This window comes from Acromyrmex echinatior, chromosome 15 (assembly GCF_024713525.1).
Source record: "Acromyrmex echinatior isolate Ae372 chromosome 15, ASM2471352v2, whole genome shotgun sequence".
Taxonomy (NCBI): domain Eukaryota; kingdom Metazoa; phylum Arthropoda; class Insecta; order Hymenoptera; family Formicidae; genus Acromyrmex; species Acromyrmex echinatior.
The window spans coordinates 3865198-3885660 of record NC_141866.1 but is presented as its reverse complement, the minus strand read 5'-3'; the positions used below and the strand labels follow the sequence as shown (position 1 = coordinate 3885660).

Below are 20463 nucleotides of genomic sequence, written 5' to 3'. Positions count from 1 at the left end.
ACTCTGAGAGAGTTAATAAAAATTTTGAAGATTATTGCGTAATAGGCTAATGACCTAGGCTAACATTATAACATTGGAGATAAATCGTTCATTATTTAAACTTGGAAACGCGTAAAGTTCCAAAATGGATATGTTCAAAAAGAAATAATATAAACTACAGATATATACTCGCGCCAGATATGTTCCAATATCATAAATATCAAAATTCGCATTTGTGCATAAATAGTCATTGTTGAAAAAAAACTTCAAAAATATTTAAAAGCTCATAAAAAAAATTAAAGATTTGTTTGACGCAAATTAGAATATCATTAACTTGGCTAAAATCCTACGGTTATATTTATCATTAAACGTTTGCTCTTTCCAAAAAATATTCAACATAAATATTTCTGTAATATAAAAAATATAAAAAGGAAAATTCTATTTTTAATAATCACTTTAATACATTATAGAACTAAAGATAATATCACACTAAAAAATAAAGAAATGTGATTTGCATTTCGACGAGATTTGTTTTCTTATATTTTATTATCTCACGCTTACTCTGCTTACCCAGTACAATTTATAAAAATATCATAATGTACCAAAATTGTAATGTACTGTTATCTTTTCATAATCTTCTTCTCTATTTATAGATATATTAATTAATATTCCACCTACTGGCAGTAAAGAGAACATTACGATTTATGCACGTTTTATGTTTTACTTCGAATTTGTAAAAAACGTTATAATAATTGCAAAGAGGACAATATAGCTAAGTGAGGATTTCTATACGCGATGTGCTCAGCAAAAATTGGTACATAATGATTTCAAACGCTTCCCAAATAAAGTATGCAATTATTAAAAACGACTTATTTACACAAGGTATACACATTGCCATTTCTGTCACGACAGATTGTTTGAATATTAATTAGATAGATCAGGTGGGTATTATTTTTAGTTTAAATTTTAGCATATGTAAATGCTGCTCAATCGCAATAGTTTTCTCAAAAATGATCAAATCAATTGTAATGACAGAAAAAAAAGTAATTGAAGTACTTATACAAATACGTACGTAAATTATGTCGCCTCCGATTATCCCTCCCATATTAACGCTTCAGATGTATGAAATTCTACATAACGATATTTTTCCAATTACACATAAGTTTTGTGCTATAATACATTACAATTCATATGTCCAAACTTATCTTCTTTACACATTATATTTGTTCAGTCTTTTCTACGTGAAACCGTTGACCAATTAAACCAATTGTTGCGTGTAACAATAATTAACAATTGTGACTATTACACGCGTTCATTCTCCATTCTGTTTATTGATACCTGAAAGCTAAGAAACGTCATCATACGTCGGAATATATTATAATAGAAATGTTATTTTATTGTGCTCTTCTATTCAAATTGGAAGCACAGAAATTGCTAAATATTAAATGTTGATATAAATTATTTTCTCTCGACTTTGAGCATAGAATACATAAACATATTCCATATAACAATATATATCTTATACCAAATAATTCAATCAACACTTATGTATGGATTAGTAATAAAGGCGACATTATACTATTTCATAAGAGGCATTTCAAAGATTGGCAGTACTCGAAAGTACGTGAGATTTCTTTTTACTGTAATATAAATCTTGATGATATAAACTGTTATATCAAAAATTGATAATTAAAGCAACATGAAGTAAAATATTTTAATAAAGGTATTATCAAAATATATGAAAGATTAACATGAGAGCTGTAAAACAATTGTGATACAAGGGAAAAATATCTACTAAAAATGTGCTTGTATTGCACAAATAGTTTCACATTACGTTGCAAACAATATGATGTAAAGCTACAAAGATTAATCATATGTTTTATGTGTATAAAACATTAATTATGACTAATATATATAACTTTCTTGACCGTCGAAAAAAATACAGACATATAAATAATATAATATAAACCGACATCACGAAAGAATCAAAAAAATAGATATTTTATAAGCATTGTTCTCTATGATCTCAGGCACCACGTACATTTGTGGCTACTTTTTTACATGTAAATCAGGTACTCGCTTTGAATTTGTTTTAATTTATTATGCAAAGTATTTCTGCAAAAGTTCATTATTAGCAGAATCCGCACCAAAATTCCGAGAAGGAAATATAAATAATTAAATTAACATCAATCAAAAAAATATTGGTTATTCTTAGTTTTGTAAATATTTCTTTAATAAAAAACGTAACAGCTAATTTTTTTTATAAACACTGAAAATGTTGATTGCAATATACAACATAATATACTGATAACAATTCCAACTTCCGGTGGAGAGTAGCTATATTCTGTTGTACCAACATTGAAATTATCACTATTTAGTAATTATGTGTAAGATATTGTACAAATTATTCCATACTTTTTGGACAGTGTGCTCGCGGTATTATTATTACATTATAGTTTGCAAAAATACGATTTACTATTATAACAAAACCTGCTTATTTTACACTAACGCTACAGTGTCCAAAAGTATAGGTCAAGTATTACAATGCAGCGAACCTACACATAGTGACAAGACATTCATTCATTTAATGTACATTCACACATTCATGTAACAATATTTCTATGGTCACACATACATGATTTTTTTCTCTTTTTTTCTTTCTCTCTCTCACACACACACCACGAAAGGACTACGTAGAGACTAATCACGAGACATGTGCTCATACACATTACTCTTTTCATCGATGCGATTTTGTGTTGAAAAATAAAGAGCGATCTATTATATTACATTTAAAAAACGTATGCTACAGTTAAAAAATGTTCAGTCATTTACAATAGGGAAGCTTAGTATCGACATGATGGAAACAATTTTACCTTGAATATACGCAGACTCCCAAGCTAATTCCCAATAATTTTCATTGCAATAATATGCAATTTCCAATAACTTACTATACATTGCAACGTAAAATAACGTCGCACGATCCATCGAGGCCAGCTCATACAAGACCATGCAGATAGAGCGCCAAATTTTGGGCGGGTCACTAAAGTTCCTGCCCTTCACAGTGCATCACTTCAAGTATGATTTATAAAGTGTTGTGCTTCTACATGTTTCTTTCTCTTGTTCGAGAAGAAATATCAAATCCCTGAAATTCACTCTCTTCAAACGTGGTCTCATAGGCATTTGCCTATTTAATCCGCTCACTGATGCATTTGCGCTAGGAGTGCTATTGGTCGATCCTGCCGTATCGAGTTTAGGCTTCTTACGAGGACCAATTGCTTGCAAAGCTGTTATATTCGCATCCCTTGTTCTTAATTGTTCCATCTCTACGCGTTGCATCTAAAATATTTTTAAAAAATTCATTTTAAATAAATTATGTAAAGATAAACTTCACAGAAACTATTAGAAAAAAATTAGAATTTACGTAACATAATTTATAATAGAATGCAGAAATGTAAATATTTATATATTACCTCTTTGGCCTTAGCTTTTAATTCTGCTTGCTTGGGATCTTCTGTTTTTGCACGACTCTTTGCAGCACGTAAAAGTAATTCTCGTTCTTGTTCTTCGTGTTTTCTACGTTCGATTCTATCTAGATCTTCCAAAAATTTTAATTGTCCTCTTACATCTTGTGTTACTTCATATCTAGGATCGACCTGTAATCAGATAGAATATTATAAAAACGAAAAAGAGAACCCGCTAAAATATCCACTAATATTTTAAAAAATTTTAATTAATAGATTGATATCTACGAATTATATCTGTATAAATAGTAATATCTGTATAAATAGAAATACAAACATTTAAAATAAATAACGTTCCTCTCTCTCTCCATAAATTTTAAGATCTCTATGAATTTTACCTTTATAAGATCTATCCTATGTTCTGTGATGACTGCTAACTTTTCTACTAAATTCTTTAACCTTTCTTGAACAGCGTGCGAAATTAATGCTGCTACTTCTTGATTGGGTTCTTCCAATCCATGACTGGATGCTATAAAATATATATCGTTGTTAGAATTAACTTATATATTATTCTATCAGTAAAGATCAGTCATGCTAAAAAGAATGGAATTAAATTACCAATTTGTTTAATTCTTTGTTGTAATGACGTCATGTGCAAAAATACTTCATCTTTACAAGATCGTATCTGGGTACCAACAAATTCTGTAGAACCGAGTATTCTTTGAGATTCCTCCGCAAGATTAACACCACCCATAGCTGCTACATCATTTATGTCATCATCCGCCCTATATAATATAATAAATATATAATAAATCACATCACATGTTGCAAGTTTATAATAATTGTGGTATGCATTAACTTCATATTTCTCGTATCTCCGTTCATTTGTTAATTTGCTCACAATAATGAATTATTTACAGCACCCTTAGGCAATAAAACTTACGTATATCCTGCTGATGAAAACGTCTTTTTCTCTTTCTCTTTCGCAGCCGGTTTTTGAACAAGAGAAGGCACTACGGCTTTATTAACAGTAGTGGTGGTATTGAGTGTTTTTCCTTGCGTAGTAGTGATTGGTTTTACAACTGTGGTTGTAATTATAGGTGGTTTTTGCACAACAGGGGCAGTGGGGCGAATTCCAGTTGTTGCTACTGTCGATTTTACTGTATATGCTGCAGTAGGGCTCCGAACCACCGTCGTTACTGGTCGAACCTAAAACGATGTAATTGTTATTGTACACGTAAAAATTGCACTCGTAAAAAATTACAAAAAAACCGCATACTTTAATGTTATTAAAACAATTCCTCATAATTATTCCTATACTATTATACTAAGTGTCCCATTTAATTAAGAAAAGATTAATAAATATATCTTACTTAGAATTGTTTTACAAATTAATTATTGTTTATCTATATAAATATATATAATATATATATATATATATATATAATAAATATATTAATGTTTCTAAACGATAAATCGAAATCTTACCAGCCTCTGTGGAATAGTTTGAACAGGTCGTGGAACTGTTGTTGTAACTACTGTTGCTGTCGTTACTGCTGTTGGAAGCGGTGTCATTACTCTCACTTGTGTTGTTGCTGTTGCAGTTGCTGTTACTGGAACGGTTGCTGCCGCTGCCACTGCTACTGCAGGTCTGTATTGTGATTGCTACAATATACAATATATAATTACAAGTTAGAAAATGATGTGATAATCTTATAACAATATATTATTTGTATACAATTAATTTTTATTATACTATTAATATATTATTATTATATTATTAATATTATATAATACTTATGCTATTATTGTTATATACAAAAAATGAATTAATATTCACTCTATTTTTCATATATCATATACAAAAATTATTTTACCGTAATAGTTGGAACAACAGCCGATGCTATAGAAAAAACGACATTGGCTGGAGGAGGCTTTATTCCCTCTATGACCAATTCTTTCGTGACGAGTGATTGCCGTAAAAGAGGCAAACTTTTCTTCAAAAATCCAATGAGACATGGTTGTGGTGAAGCATTTAATAATTTTTCAAGTCTGTCACAAAATTCTTCTGGCTCGACCTTAGTATCAATCAGTTCTTGTATCAAAGTTCGAACATTGCGTTCCACTGCTTTAGGCTCTCGACTAGATAACTCTAATAAGTTTGCTAAGAATTTACGGCACTTTTCTTTGGTATTATCAGTAGTTTGACGCTAAAAGAAAAAAGAGACATAATTATTTTACAAATTATTTTACAAATAGCATATAAAATTAAATCATTTTAGTCTATAAAATGTAATTTTATATGAAACTTTTCAAATAAAATAGACATTGCTACTAATTTGTAATTTGTAAGGATTTCAGCTTAATAGAGATGAAATATACCGGTGTAGAAGTTTGAGCTGTTTGAACAGTGGTAGCCGTTGGTGTAGAAGTAGTTGTAGGTGCAGTAGTCACTGTTCCTGGGGTTGTAGTAGATGTAGTAATAGTAGGAGCAACAGTCTGTAGCAATGTAATATTTTTACAATACATTAATGTCGTTGAAATGTTAAAATTATATATAAACCATAAAATATTATATAAAAATTTATGTTCATGTTACATTCATGTTAAATGAATAGTTAATAAAACTTACATGCAAAAATAATAAATGTAAATAAAAGAATAAACTTAATTTTAAAATATAGTCATATTTAAAATAAATTTTGCAATATAAGGTAAAGTGAAGCATTGAGAATTTGTGACACATATTTACACTTATAATAGTTTTCCTGCTTAACATTAACAATGTAATTAATATAATTAATGAAATTTTGAAATAACACTCAAATAAAATTGATTAATTTTATGTATTACATTTAAAATCACAAATATAAACAAATAAAAAAGGGATATTTGTTAAAATTTCAAAAATTTATAAGGTAAAAATATATAAAATTACTATCTTCATAATTTGCATGCAACTAGAACTTTTAAAAATTCTATATTACTACATTCGTGATAAATTGCATCTATTTTTCTGACATGCATGCCAAGATTTAGAATAGTCCTATCAAAGTTTTAACTCGCTGGCTATTGCAGATAATCATAATCATAAGTTTTAATACATTATTTTTAATATATTTTATATAAATCAATAATTTGCATTAATAAGTAATTTGACTTCAAGACATATAACAGCAATATTCATACTTATAATTAATTACTACACACACACACATATATATATATATATATATGTGTGTATATGTGTGTGTGTGTATATATATATATACATATATATATATATACATATATATATATATATATATATAACATTAAAATATTTTTAGACGCACTTGTACCTTGTACAGACTCATATTTTGCAATTTTTTGTAATTATGTGTAGACATATTATAAAATTTATTATTAAAATAAACATATACCAATATTCATTGATTGTTTTACTTTAATAATTCACACAATATTATATCAAGTTTTATCTAATTTCGATTAGAAATTATGTAAGAATATATAAGAATATGTATAAAAACCTTTTTGAAAGTAATTGTGCAATATGCCAATTTTTTAACCAAATTATACTATTATATACCATCATTATTCAATATATAATATAATATAATATAATAGTAGAGATAGAGAAAGATAGATGAAAAAAAATTTTTTTGTTTTACTGTTATTTCTTAATACCAATTAAAAAATAGGCTTATGAAAAATAGATTCATAAAAATTTTGAAAATCACATGCTTGTACTGTAACATTAGGAAGAAAAATAAAATTTAAAAAAATATATGTATAAGAATATAGAATAAAGGGTAAATATAAAAGATATATAGATGTCCTCAATTATATTCTTTCTTAAAATAATTTATCTTTTATCTAACATAGCAGTTTCTACGTAACACCTTTAACCAATAATTCATGCAATTAAATTGGATAGACATTGAACTTTAACGCATTTACTTCATAAAACTTAGACGTACTACTAGAGAAATGCATCCCAAAAAATAAGCTAATATTGAGATGTTATCAATTATGTTAAATTTTTACAATGAAATGTGGAATAAATGTAGACAAAAATAGATACTAAAGATGACAATAACAAAATTGCTCATAAAACTATTGCATTCAGAAAAGAATTTGCATGTAGAATATTTATAAAAATTATAATATACTGTGCCTTTTAAGTATATAATGCACAAAATGTTTGCAAACAATCAATAAATAAATTAATAGTAAAAGTTTTATGTCGTAATTAAATTTAGTGTGGACAAACAGTAAACATAAAATATATTGGCTTACTGATAACATCATTCCACAGAAAACAAAATCACAAACTAATAAATATCTACAGTAGCACTACAACGAGTCTTGTAAGAGGTATAAAAGTGCGTCACCTGAACAGATTTTCTTAGGGTGGCGAGTGGTGGGCCAGTGAACTGAGTATTCAGCCTACTTACAGTCGGCACTGAAGTTAGGCGGTACGTAGTGCCTGGAGATGGTGCAGCAACTACTGCATTGCCAGTTATACTATTCGGTGTAACAGCAGTACCAGTGGGAGTACCCGCAGTTGGAGCTGGACCCACCCTTAATAACTGATACTGTCCATTTTCTGTTTTTAATAACAGATGACCTTGAGCACCAGCTTGAAGGCTGTGAAGTGCCTGTAACGTTATCTAAAAATTGAAGATAATAATCATTAATTATATTATCAGAATATTTTCTTACAGTTTATCTTCTATTATAAATAAATAAAAAGTTCTTTGAACAATTAATTATATAAATTAATAGTAGAAAAAAAGCAATATGAGTACTAAAATTCTATATATTTAAAACATTTTAAATACAACTCAATAACATTTTAAATACAAAATTAGTTTAACAAAAATATATTTCACATAGATATAGAAATCCAAATACAGATAAAATTGCCAAGATAAATTCCAATACACTTCTGTACACACTATACAAATGTATGTAAATTAAAGAGAAGAGAAACTTTATCATTTATCGTAACAAATGCTAAATGGAACGTCTTACCCCTGGACCTCCAGCTCTAGCTCCAACCAATTGGTGTTGTCCAATCACCACTCTTGGCGTAACTTGTTTATTAGCTTGCTGTCCCGCTACCGGCGTTGCAGGACGCATCGTATTTACATTAAGGATTTGAACATTACTGGGTACTATCGTCGAAGTAACCCCACCCTTAGCCTGTAACGCTGTGCTGACTGTATTGCCAGCCACAGAGACTGGTACAGACATTGGAACGGAAACCATGCCAGGCGCTACACTTGTCTTAATCACTAAAGCTGCCCCTGTTGGCTTATTCACTGCAGTCACTGTTTGGCTCCCCGCCTGGCTAACAGAGCCAACATTGGTAACAACGTTCGCTGTAGTCTGCAGCACTGCCTGCGACGTTATACCTAAAGTACCGTTTGCTAACTGCCCGACAGTTTGAGCGGGAAAGGAGAGCTTATTATTAGCATTTGCCACCCCCGTAGTGGCAATAACTTGTCCGACTGTGGGATAGATAAGCTTCACTGGTTCGTGCGTCTTGGTCAAACTTGGTAAATGTGTAGTCTGATTACTGGACACCTGATTAGTCGTCACTTGATTGATATAGGTAGCGGGAGATATTCCTGGCGGTTGTGTGTGCTGCTGCTGCTGCTGTGGCTGTACCTGCGGCGGCGGCTGCTGCTGCGTGGTGATGACCTGTGGCGCCACTGTGTTCGAGGTAACCACGTTCACAGGCAGCAGAGTGCTGGTAGTAATCGACTTGGTGACCTCCTGAGTCATTAGACTATTCACGGTAGTCGCACCGCCGCCGTTCGAAACCCCATGTTTCTGTGGCTGTACCGCGGTGATGGTGCCCCCGTTGGAAATAGCGCTGTTCACCTGGTGATTCTGCTGGCTGACCGATGCGGAACTCGCTTGATGGCCGGCGACAGTCGGCGTGGACGTAACAAGCTGCGTCTCGAGGGAGCCCACTATCGCGTTCACTGCGGATTCATCGACATCCGTGCTCAGAGCTTCCTCCAGAAACTTAGCTGACGCCATTTTCTTTCAAGCTCCAACTGTAAACTGATCTGCGCATGCGCCTGTCGCAAATTGCTCCCATAGTGCCTTGCCCCCTCTCCCTCGCCCTTCTAGCGTGTTCTAGCAATCGTACGCGACGAGTGCGACTGTGAGTCCACGGTCTAACCGGTACATTCGTCGATCAAGTTTCCTCGACATTCCATGACGTTGATTTGGTCCTAGGTGTCCATGACGGTCGCGTACACGTAACCGCAGACTTATCATAACGACGGAGTGACGTGCACGTCGTTCACGCCGTGAATACGTGTTATGGCCGCTCGGCAGCGCGCACGCAACACGTCACCCGCCAAAATGGCCATCTTCGAAAGGCGCAATCGACGCGCCGTTTACGCACACATACCGCACGCGTCGATACCCGCCGCATGGCTGTACACTATCAATCCTCGCTCTTTCACGTAATTTCGTACGTAAAGAAAAATCGGAAACCTATAAAGATTTTTCCTGTATTCTCTTGAAAGAAAAAAAAATGCGTTTCAAAATTGTTTCCTCGCGTCTCGTCCCCCCTTCCCGTGATGATTTTGATCGCCGGTGCGGCTACGCCTCGAAAAACACGTGCGTGGCTTCGCGGGAAAACGTGGAGGACGCGATGCGCGAGCAAAACTTCGCGATCCTTCGATTTTCTATGGAAAACCGGAAACGATGATACGTGATGAAAGCTGATCGACTATTGCGTCGATACCATTTGTCGTACAAATGTGTGCAAACCAGAAAGATCCTTGAATCTCTATAGCCAATCATCAGGCTTGAAAAATTTGGGTGCTTTCCATTTGATGACAAGTCGAACAAGTGTCGTTCTATCTTTGTCACTCTCTGAATGTCAAGAAGGATAAAACGATGCTTATGTTAATTTGTGTCATCACAATTCCGGTCTTACAGAGCATGCGACCAATCGGGACCAAGAAGCCAGCCTTCGTCCCTCGCATTTTGGTTAGTCAAACTCCATTTTAATGTTCTTGACGAAAGCGGCGCACTTGCACAGTCCAATTGTATACGCAACTTACCGATTCCTAGTAATTTTTCGTTGTTTCACCAATGAGATTATTTTAAATTAGCCAATTAGCGATGTGGACAACTAATGTACACTCACCGACTAAAAGTTTGTAACAGATTTTTTTTCTATGATTTTCAAAATGCAACCTACTCAGCGAGCGATTGGTTTTTATTTACGGATCCATAAGTAAGAACCAATCGCTCGATGAGCAGACTACATTCCAAAACCATTAAAAAAAAGTGTTGTAACCTTTTAGTCAGTGAATATACAATATGTACACTCATTCGTAGCCATGATGTAAATATATTATACATTATAAGGTGAAGCGCTCCTATAGATACGCTGCAGTAGGAGAATGATTTGGGCATAATTTTTAACGCAATTTTGATTGGCTGTTCCAGTATTCCAGCGCTGTGATACTCAGAAAAGTGCATTTAAGTACAAATATGATTTTCAATATGCTGTCGCAATTATACACAATGCTTTTCACCTTTATATATATTTACACTAAGCCTGTTCTTTTTGGCTGAACTTTTGTAGTTCATCTTTCTTTTCTTCTTTTCTCCTGAAGAAAAAAGGAAGAAAGAAAAAAAAATTTCAGCAAAAGTTCAGCTAAAAAGGCCTATTATGTTCTTGACTACGATTGCTACAGTCCACTTGAATTCTTCAAAAAATTCCTCTTTTGAAATAAAAGGAAAGAAAGGATTCTGATTGGTTGATTCTCTTGTGCACTATGCGTTATGGCTTCTATTTTAAATGATTTGAAGATACTTTCAAAGTATAATATCTGATATCTATATCTATATACATCTTATTATGTGTATCTATATCTGCATTTTTAAATAAATTTTCGTACATATACCTGTATCTGTATCTAGATAAATTTTAAGAGATCTTACCTACCACTGCTCAAAATACTCCTAGTGCTCAGTAATACTTTTCTACAAGGGTTACAATAAAATTATTATAGTAATGCGGAACGAATAAAAATAAAATAATGCTGGAAGAGTGGAAAAAAATGAGCAAAAGCAGGACATGTACATATTTCTTTATTTAAAAAAATTAGAGACTCGTTAAATATATACAATATATTTTTTTATAATATATACAAGTTTTTTAAGATTCAAATGGATTTTTAAATGGATGTAATTGTTAAATTTAGCATACTATAAAATATATATATATATATATATTAATTGTCACATTAGATTTGTTTTCTATTCTTGCATGAAGACTGCACTAAAAGTGAACTGAACTAGTATAATTCAGAATTGACGAGTAAAAAACGTTCTAGTGCAAGATAAAAATGTTCCATATTGTTTACATGAAAATATTAGAAATTCACATGAAAATAAAAGTATTAATGAAATTCCACCATTAAGAATTTCTTCATTGAAGATAATAATGGCACAAAATATTTTCGTATGTAGACTTTACTATCATTATTTATATATTTTTATTGTTTTATTACTCGTAAACTCTCGCACTATTTGTTTTACAAGTCTGTTTTTATTCTGTGCCTGAACTGTACTCGTACATACATTAGTACTTGTACTCCAGATCTTGTAGCTGGTTCAGTGAATTCGTGCACTGAATTCTGTTGAAACAAAAACCAGCGTCGCTGATACCATTTTGAGAACAAAAACGCTTCCATGTATGTACACTTTTTGAATTAATGCAGCTAATGCAGAAACAGAAAACAAACCTATTGGCATCTTCATTTCTTTACGTAAACAAATGAATTGAATAATCTAGTGTTTTGACATATTAATAAATCAATGAATGTATAAATATGTATGCAAGTAAGCAAGAAACATTCTGGAACATCCTAATAATATTCCAGTAATATTACGACGTTACTGCAATATTGCTGGAATATTCTAATATGTTTCTTCCTTATTAGATACTTGAAAATGGACTACTTTTCAATTTTATTTTATTATAACATTTTCTATATTTTGTTTAATATCTGTACATATTATTTCTAAAATGATTTTTAATTTTAACAAATTTATTTAACCACCAATGTGTTAATTTTGTTATGAAGTTTGATCAGTGCAATGTTTTTTTGTATCTTTAATATATATATATATATATATATACATTTCTTTTCTTTCATTAATTGGCTCACATTACAATAATTGAACTTATTTATACTATAAGTCTGTAAAGACTGAATTATGTGTTTCAAAAAGATTTACTTTTGAAGCAGTTTGTGACAGTGTAAGTAGTAGACTCGTAGATATTTTCAGTCAACTGTTATCTAAACTCGGAATTATTATCTGTTCTTTACAGACAATCTCTTGCACGATTCATATTTTCTTTTCATGAAAAAAAAAAAGAAAAACTGAATGATGTAAAAAGTTTAGCTGAAAAAATAGACAAATGCATAACTACATATTTAAAAAAAATAATAATGTAAATATTTTCAAAATTGTATTTTATTCACGATTTAAACTTCCAAACAATTGAGTTAAGGCTTAGGTGACCAATGAGGCCACTTTTTAATTTCATTATATAAAGCGTCTCCTGGACTCACAGTTGTTGACACTTGTCGGTGACCTAATAGTTTATAGTCTGGTGAAATTTTCCCGGCTTTGACGCCGATCTCTATAATTTTTTGCGCAGCTTGTAATTGCGATTTCGGTGGTACAATCGAAATGAATGTACCAATAAAGGAAATACCGATACTCTTGTTGTTGAAATTGAAGGCATGAGCACCAACATAGTCCCAGCTTCTACCAACATATGCGAGACCGTCGCCTCCGACAAGAAAATTGTAGGCGATATCCGACCAGTTTCTAGATTCTATATGAAAAGTCTGAGCAAATCTCACGTGAAATGTACACTCTGATTGCGTACTACAGAAGTCCGTTGCGGTGTGACTAATAATTACATATGGTACTGGCAGCTTCATTTTTCTAAGGGGTTCCAAGGGCGGCTGCGCACCCCATTCATTTCTCTCGACAAAGCGTACCGAAGTTACACCTGAAAATTAGGAAAATAAAATGTATCGTTCAAGATGCAGATACATTAATTAAAAACTCTTTAATTTGATATCAAATGTAACAATCTTAATCAGACAATTACGCCAGTTTTTGCAATGAAATCTAGAATATTACTATGCAAAGTATATGGAAATACAAAATATTTTAATATGCGATTCATGCAAACACAGGCACGCTTTTTACAGATTAGAATAAATATAGAACGCAGATACACATTTAAATTTTGTAATCACGCTAAAATAATGTTTGTTCTTATATGCTTGCAAAATTTCCAGATGAAATTACCCTCGACTGATGAATCTGGAATCTGCGGGAAGACCGGTGCGTCCGGATGATGAATGAAATATACAGATGTGACCACTATAGTAGTTAGAAGTATTAAAGCTAGAACGCATAATAAAGTCGCACATCTCCACGTCCAAAGCCATTGCGTCACTAGAATATATAATTATAAAGTGCTGTATTATTTAGAACGATTATTAGAACAAGTTTATGAGCTACGTAGCGTTGGATAAAATTACATGATCATTACGCTGGAAAGCGCGTGTTTAGCGAGAGGTGTATAATTGCATTAAATCTTTCGTGTTTTATAATTCTTGTTTGATGTCACTCTTCTGTTACTCTACACTCTTTTCACAGTCATGTAAAACTTTAATTCTTATAATAATTAAAAGTGTAAGAACAAATTTCAATTTAATATATTAATATTACAATATTGAAACTCGCTTATATTCTGGCATAGTTGTGACAGTTAAAACCATTAGTCAAAAGAATTAATGATATTTGTTATATCATTAAGATGGTTTTTAAAAATTGTTGCAGCTTGATTGATTATTATACTTCGTATGCTTCAAAAAAACTATCAAAGTACTTTGAGATGGATATATATGATATCATATGTCATTGATTCTTATTAGATTCACCTAATTGGTAATGAAAATACGATATTTATCTTTATTTATATATGTGTATGCAATTATATGTATACATTATTTCAAATAACTATCGGTACACATTTTAATGTTACATATGAAAAGAGAATTTGATTTGATAACGTCTTTGAGTCTATCAGATGAAGCTATATCGATCACGTCATAGCAAAGTGACATCAAATAATATCTCTAACAATAAAATAATAGCGAATTCGATTGGATGCATATTAGTGCGCACTGATGCATATTAAAATTGTACACTAATTTAATCTAATCAGTGTAAAAATAAAATGCAAATAAATTAAAATACGTAAAATATTTAGCTCGAGATTACAAAAATTAGAAAGATCAAAAAACGCGAGCAACGTTTATTAGATCTTTAAAAAAACTGTATATTATAATAAACTAGTTTATTATAATATACATTAAGAATTAAATTAGTTTTTTATCTATAAATTAATCGGATATAAAACAAATATTTTACTTAACAACACATTAAAATGTACTAAGAACTTCACAGTTTAACCTGTTTTTACATTTATATTAGATACATCTTTACGTTAATTTGTGTGTAACGATTTTAATATGCATGAGTGTGCTAAGTACGTCCAATTGAATTTATTATAAGACATTACTAAACCGTTATCTTACAATGTTTGAAGTTCATCGATGTATTACTTCTAAAATCAATTCACAAGTAATTATGCGTTAAGTTCTATATTGATATATAAATTGAACATTTTTAAGGCGAATATTGATTTTTTCGATTTAATATTATTTAGATATTTATTACTAAAATACTTGTTGCAATGATATCAAAAAATATTTAAAACATATTTACATTGTAATTGAATTTATTGTGTGCGAAAATCGCGTAATTTCTTACATAAAATTATCCTGTTATTTTAAATCTAAAAACAAAACTTATCCTTTTCAATTACCTAATGATTTCGTATTTATCTGTGCTCCGGAAAGGAAAGACGATAGAATAAATTAAAAACAACGAATCTAAACAATCTAATTGATTATTACCCTTAACTAATTCAGTATTTTGCGGAAAAATGGGTCCGTTGGCGGCTCTATTGTCCTTATTCGTCGACAAATCCGAGACGTTGTTAACGTCGGAGGCGCAGTTGGCGTCGAATTTATCCGCATCCTGGATGGGAGTGGGATTCGTATAAACGAACTGCTTTATGGTAACCGGACTCTTGTAGAAGATCTTGTTACCTAGATGCACATTCGTTGAGTTTTTCACACAAACATCACCAAAATTCGACGGATCGGCATTCGGTAGGACGACATCGCCGTTTGTAGTGGCAACCGCTTGATGTTGCTGAACGATAGTCGAGGATACCGGCAGATTCGTAATCCAGCTGCCGCCTTCTTCGACGTCCGTCTCCTCTTCCTCATCGTCGTCTACGTCACTGCACTGCGTAGAGGAATCTCCAACACTACCATTGCCCGGAGCGACGACCGCGGTTTCTCTCGCCGAGTGCGCAGCTTCGCCGTGAAACTTGTCGATTGCGTGATTCTCGGCAGACACAACAGCACCATCGTTCACCACGTGGTCCTGATCTTTTTGACACTGATGACCGTCGAGCGTTGGCTGCTGCTGTTGTACCAATGTCACCATACCAATGCGCTACGCGGAAAATTCATCTTTTTGTACATCGAATATGTTTTAAAATGCTAAACGTCACATGTAGCAGAATGCGCTTATGGAGAAATAATTATAGTTATTTTTAGATAAATTTGTCAAATTTGTTTTTTATGATCCTTTCATTTCTGTATTAGAATATAAATGTGCTGTTTAATAGTTTAATTTTTCTCTCTTCTCGTATAAGAAAAAAATCAGATTGAGATATAGCACAAAGAAAATATGATTTTATGTTAATATAGGATTTTTTTTTAACAGTTTGCGAAAAGGATTTTTATCTTAAAAATGATTCATCTTAGTTATTCATGTTCAAAATATTCAAATTCAAAATTTTTCATCAGGCTTTGTAATTTTATTTAATTGAAAACATTGTGTTTTCCAATTCTTGTAAAATTTGAAAAAAACAGAATAATTTGAATTATGCTTAAAATTGACTAATGTCGAAACTGGCAATTCATATGATTGATTAAAATCATTGAGGAATGTAATAACTCATTTCTAATCAACACTACCGGATGTGTCTGCTGGGTCTTTGTTTCATACAGCAATAGAATACTTCAAGCAAGAAAATTATGTAAATTATAAAACGCGATTAGTGGAGAATAAACAAAATTAGATCGAAACTTCGCAAATTAAAGTACAATTAAAGTACAGTGTAAATAATATTGATAAGAAATTTAAATAAACAGATTAAAAAGAAAATCTAGTATTTGATAAATTTATTTAAACTTCGTTAGCTGTTAATGAAACAAGGATCCAATATTATACATGCTGCATACGAGATAGAAATCGCACTTATAAATTTTAATTTTACGAATATTTATATTTAATCGTCGATTAGATGCATACCTACATTAAATATTTTCATTCATTATAAAGATTTAGTAAATAAATAATCTCATACAGCACAGAAGCTTGTAATATTGCTGGAATGTATGAGATATCATATTCTGATGAGTCATGGTGTCATCACGAGCGTGTTTTTTTTAACACGAACACGTTTTTGCGAATATATACTGTGTAGTCATACTAATGTACGTCAATATCTTTTGATATCGAATTTTTTATCGTAATCGTTATTTTAAAAATACGTCGCGATTAATACGTAAATGTTTCAGTAAAATTATATTATCTTGTATAAATATTAATAATATATTTATTTAACTCTGTTTCTACAGATGATGGAGATTCACGCTAATCACAATGAGATGTGTTTCAGATAAAGTATGTATAATAAAAGCGAACGGCAAATTAAAAAACGATGAGGCGTACAAAACATCTATAACGAATTGATTACTTCGTAAGCAAATTATGAACATTGATTATACTAACACGGTGAAGGAACGTGGACTAAACGTCGTAATATCATATCTTTATCGTTTAAAATATATTTTATTGCAGAATATAAGTTACGCTCAAATCTGATTGATCAATTACTTATCTATATCACAATGGCAAGTGTCTAATTAACATGGTAACTCTTGCTCAGGTAAAATTATTTAATCTTCGATTATAATAGATAATAGGTCTGTTCTTTTTAGCTGAACTTTTTACATGGTTTATCTTTCTTTTTCTCTCCGTATTGAAAAAAAAAGAAAAAAGATAAACCATACAAAAAGTTCAGCTAAAAAGAACAGACCTAATAATTTCATATCTTGTTTTGAAAAATTATACATTAACTGTAGAAACAAAGTTCATCGTGAATGGAAGAGAACATATCTAAAGTATTTTATTAAAACAATTAACAAATTACAAATTGGCCTTTAGGAATTGGCGCTGTAATAATTACGCGTTTATTTCGATTGATCTAAAACAAACCTCTATAAATAATAATCTATAAATAATCGTTCACGTCGTATTTATAATTTGTTAATTGTTTTAATATAAGGAATCTTATTTTATTAAAAGTAAAGTGTAACTATTTTATTAAACTCGGTAAAATAAAAAACAAATAGTAAGCTTGATCAGAAAATCCCGAGGAAAATCCCAACTCAATGTCCCAAATCAGTGTAGCCGGTCGGCAACAATCCGCATTATGCGCTAAATTAAGGATTAACTGACTCATACTAAGATTACCTCGCACAAATCATCTTTTGTGTTGGCGGCGGTCACTTTGCCAACACTAAATCCACCAACAATAATCTATGACGACATGATGCCGTCACCATGGAAAATGTTTTCTCGGAAAGGAAAATTTTATTCAAACTGGTCCCCAACAGTTTTCGACTCCACCACTTCGTTGACTCCACTTGCTATTGAAAAATGCACTGATCCGCAGAAACAAAATATATATAATCCAAACAAGACAAGACTCGATTCAACTGGTCACTATCAGTTATCTTTGTTGATCCTACGACACTGTCAGACTAGTCAGACAGATACTGGCTTCAGCGATGACGCCACACGACTGTCGAAGGACGACACACGATGGAGGTGGAATCATAAAGAGCGCTCATTCGCAAGAATTAACAAAATGAGGAAAGAAAAGCAGAGAATTGGTACAACGTTCACGATATTCCTTTTTGTATAATATTCCCGTATTTAATTCGAACAATAACACCAGTATAGATTCCTGTGATGATACGCGAATGACACTACCATATCGCACAGTATTTTCACTGAATCTACGTCACTACAAACTGCACTGCGTATTTTATAACAAAACTATCGTAAATATAATGTGATATTTCCTGTATATATATTTCAAAATGCACGCGACGGTCGTTTTTTTTTTATCGAAAAGAATAGATTTTAGAAGCAGCAAGCCACTTGTCAAGTACTCGTTGGCAAACAAACTACCGACGGAATCAATTATCCAGTATCCGTAATGGCGGTATTATCTCCGTTCATTCTGATACGAAATGGACTGCTGTCGCGTTGTCAGACGTCAGACATACTCGGAAATTGTTGGCCCCACTCTTTGCCTCTTTCTCTTAACGATACAGCACCAATATGCATGTATATGCGATAACGTCATGACATAACTTTAGTCTTTTTCGTGGAGCCAAATAATGATTTAATGTATCTTTCTTTTGATGATCGAAGATTTCTATCAAATTAATAGCATATACAAAATATCTATGTTTATATTGTAATTTTTTGCGATTAAAAATAAAAGATGAGTGCGTTTCGCACTAATTATGTTGTGGAGAATTATATATATCGGATTATTATAGAGATATTGTGGAGAATTATGTATATCGGATTATTATGGAGATATTGTGTACACATCGTATACAATTATATTGTCACGAATTAGGAGAAACAGCGTATTTTTTTCTATTTGGAATTAAAATAATAGTATTGCGTGTGTATATCTTACAACTAAATTTCGAAAGATAACGTTTTAAGCTTTTTCATATCTCTGCAAAATCTAATAGCACTTCAACCTGCAGATAATATATCAGATTTTTCTGGATAAAATGTGATTGCAAACTGAAGTGAATATATTTACATAAAGATATCGATATATATATCGATATCTTTATATAAATATATATATATTATATATATATTGAATAATAGAAAATATTAATCCTACATAAATATTCGATATAAATTACAGCGAATTGATAATAAATGAAAGCATGTGATTAAAATGTGCTGATAATGGTTTTGCAACATCAATAAAAATACATATGTATGTATATGATAAACACGTGTGAATATATATATAAAATGATAATTCTTCAATCAGAATATCTTCCTTCTTGTTGTTGCACTTGTTAATAAGATAAAAACATATCATAATTAGCGTCGAGTTAAACACGTTTAACACATCGTTAATTATTATAATTTAATTAATATATAAAAAGATGACAAAAATTATAATATAACCAGAAAATAAATCGAAAACGTAGATTAAATTATTTCGGGAGAATCGATTTTAGAAATTAAAATACTTTTGTTAAATATTTTAAAAAGACAGATATATAATATAACCGTATTATTTGCTTATAAAATAGTTAATTATATAAAAAATGCAAGATTTATGGTATTTATTGGTTTTCAGTCTAAATGCTATTGAGCTGCGATTAAAATTTATTTGTATTTAATATTTACACATGTATAACTATATATATATATATATATATATATATATATGTATGTATATATATATATATATATGACTAAAGAAACTTTAAATAAAAATTGTATTTTATTAAAAATTCATGTAAATGTATTATGTACTACACAAAATAAATATTCACTTCTCAGCAGTTTCTGAAAATATATTTGATCACGAAAATAACTGTGAAGCACAAATAAAGTCGTTTCTTGGAATTATAGATTTCGAAAGTAGTATATTGATATTAGCATTTACTGAAGATTTGATAAAGAT

At 31.2% G+C, this 20463-nt stretch overlaps 2 protein-coding genes and 1 long non-coding RNA gene across 4 annotated transcripts; 1 reads left to right on the top strand and 2 right to left on the bottom strand.

Moving 5' to 3' along the window:
• Positions 1–2184: 2184 nt before the first annotated feature.
• On the bottom strand, positions 2185–9726 carry LOC105145046 (TBP-associated factor 4). 2 transcript variants are annotated; one of them, XM_087413740.1, is made up of 10 exons: positions 8478–9726; positions 7835–8113; positions 5823–5939; positions 5318–5650; positions 4929–5105; positions 4384–4649; positions 4059–4225; positions 3839–3969; positions 3450–3632; positions 2185–3315 (listed from the first exon to the last, which is right to left on the bottom strand). In XM_087413740.1, the coding sequence occupies exons 1-10, from the start codon at positions 9492–9494 to the stop codon at positions 3046–3048; spliced, it is 2940 nt and encodes a 979-aa protein (XP_087269866.1). In that variant the 5' UTR covers positions 9495–9726; the 3' UTR covers positions 2185–3045. The 2 variants fall into 2 exon arrangements, with proteins under 2 accessions (XP_087269866.1, XP_087269867.1); XM_087413741.1 differs by having other exon boundaries at positions 7898–8113.
• A 59-nt stretch (positions 9727–9785) lies between these two features.
• LOC147907207 (uncharacterized) lies at positions 9786–15480 on the top strand. Its single transcript, XR_015547536.1, has 2 exons — positions 9786–10460; positions 13808–15480. It is a non-coding gene; the product is annotated as an uncharacterized LOC147907207 (long non-coding RNA).
• Positions 12948–19026, bottom strand: LOC105145045 (peptidoglycan-recognition protein LC). The gene is made up of 4 exons (XM_011054361.2): positions 18198–19026; positions 15497–16106; positions 13818–13967; positions 12948–13512 (listed from the first exon to the last, which is right to left on the bottom strand). The coding sequence occupies exons 2-4, from the start codon at positions 16095–16097 to the stop codon at positions 12998–13000; spliced, it is 1266 nt and encodes a 421-aa protein (XP_011052663.1). The 5' UTR covers positions 16098–16106; positions 18198–19026; the 3' UTR covers positions 12948–12997.
• Between the last annotated feature and the right edge of the window lie 1437 nt (positions 19027–20463).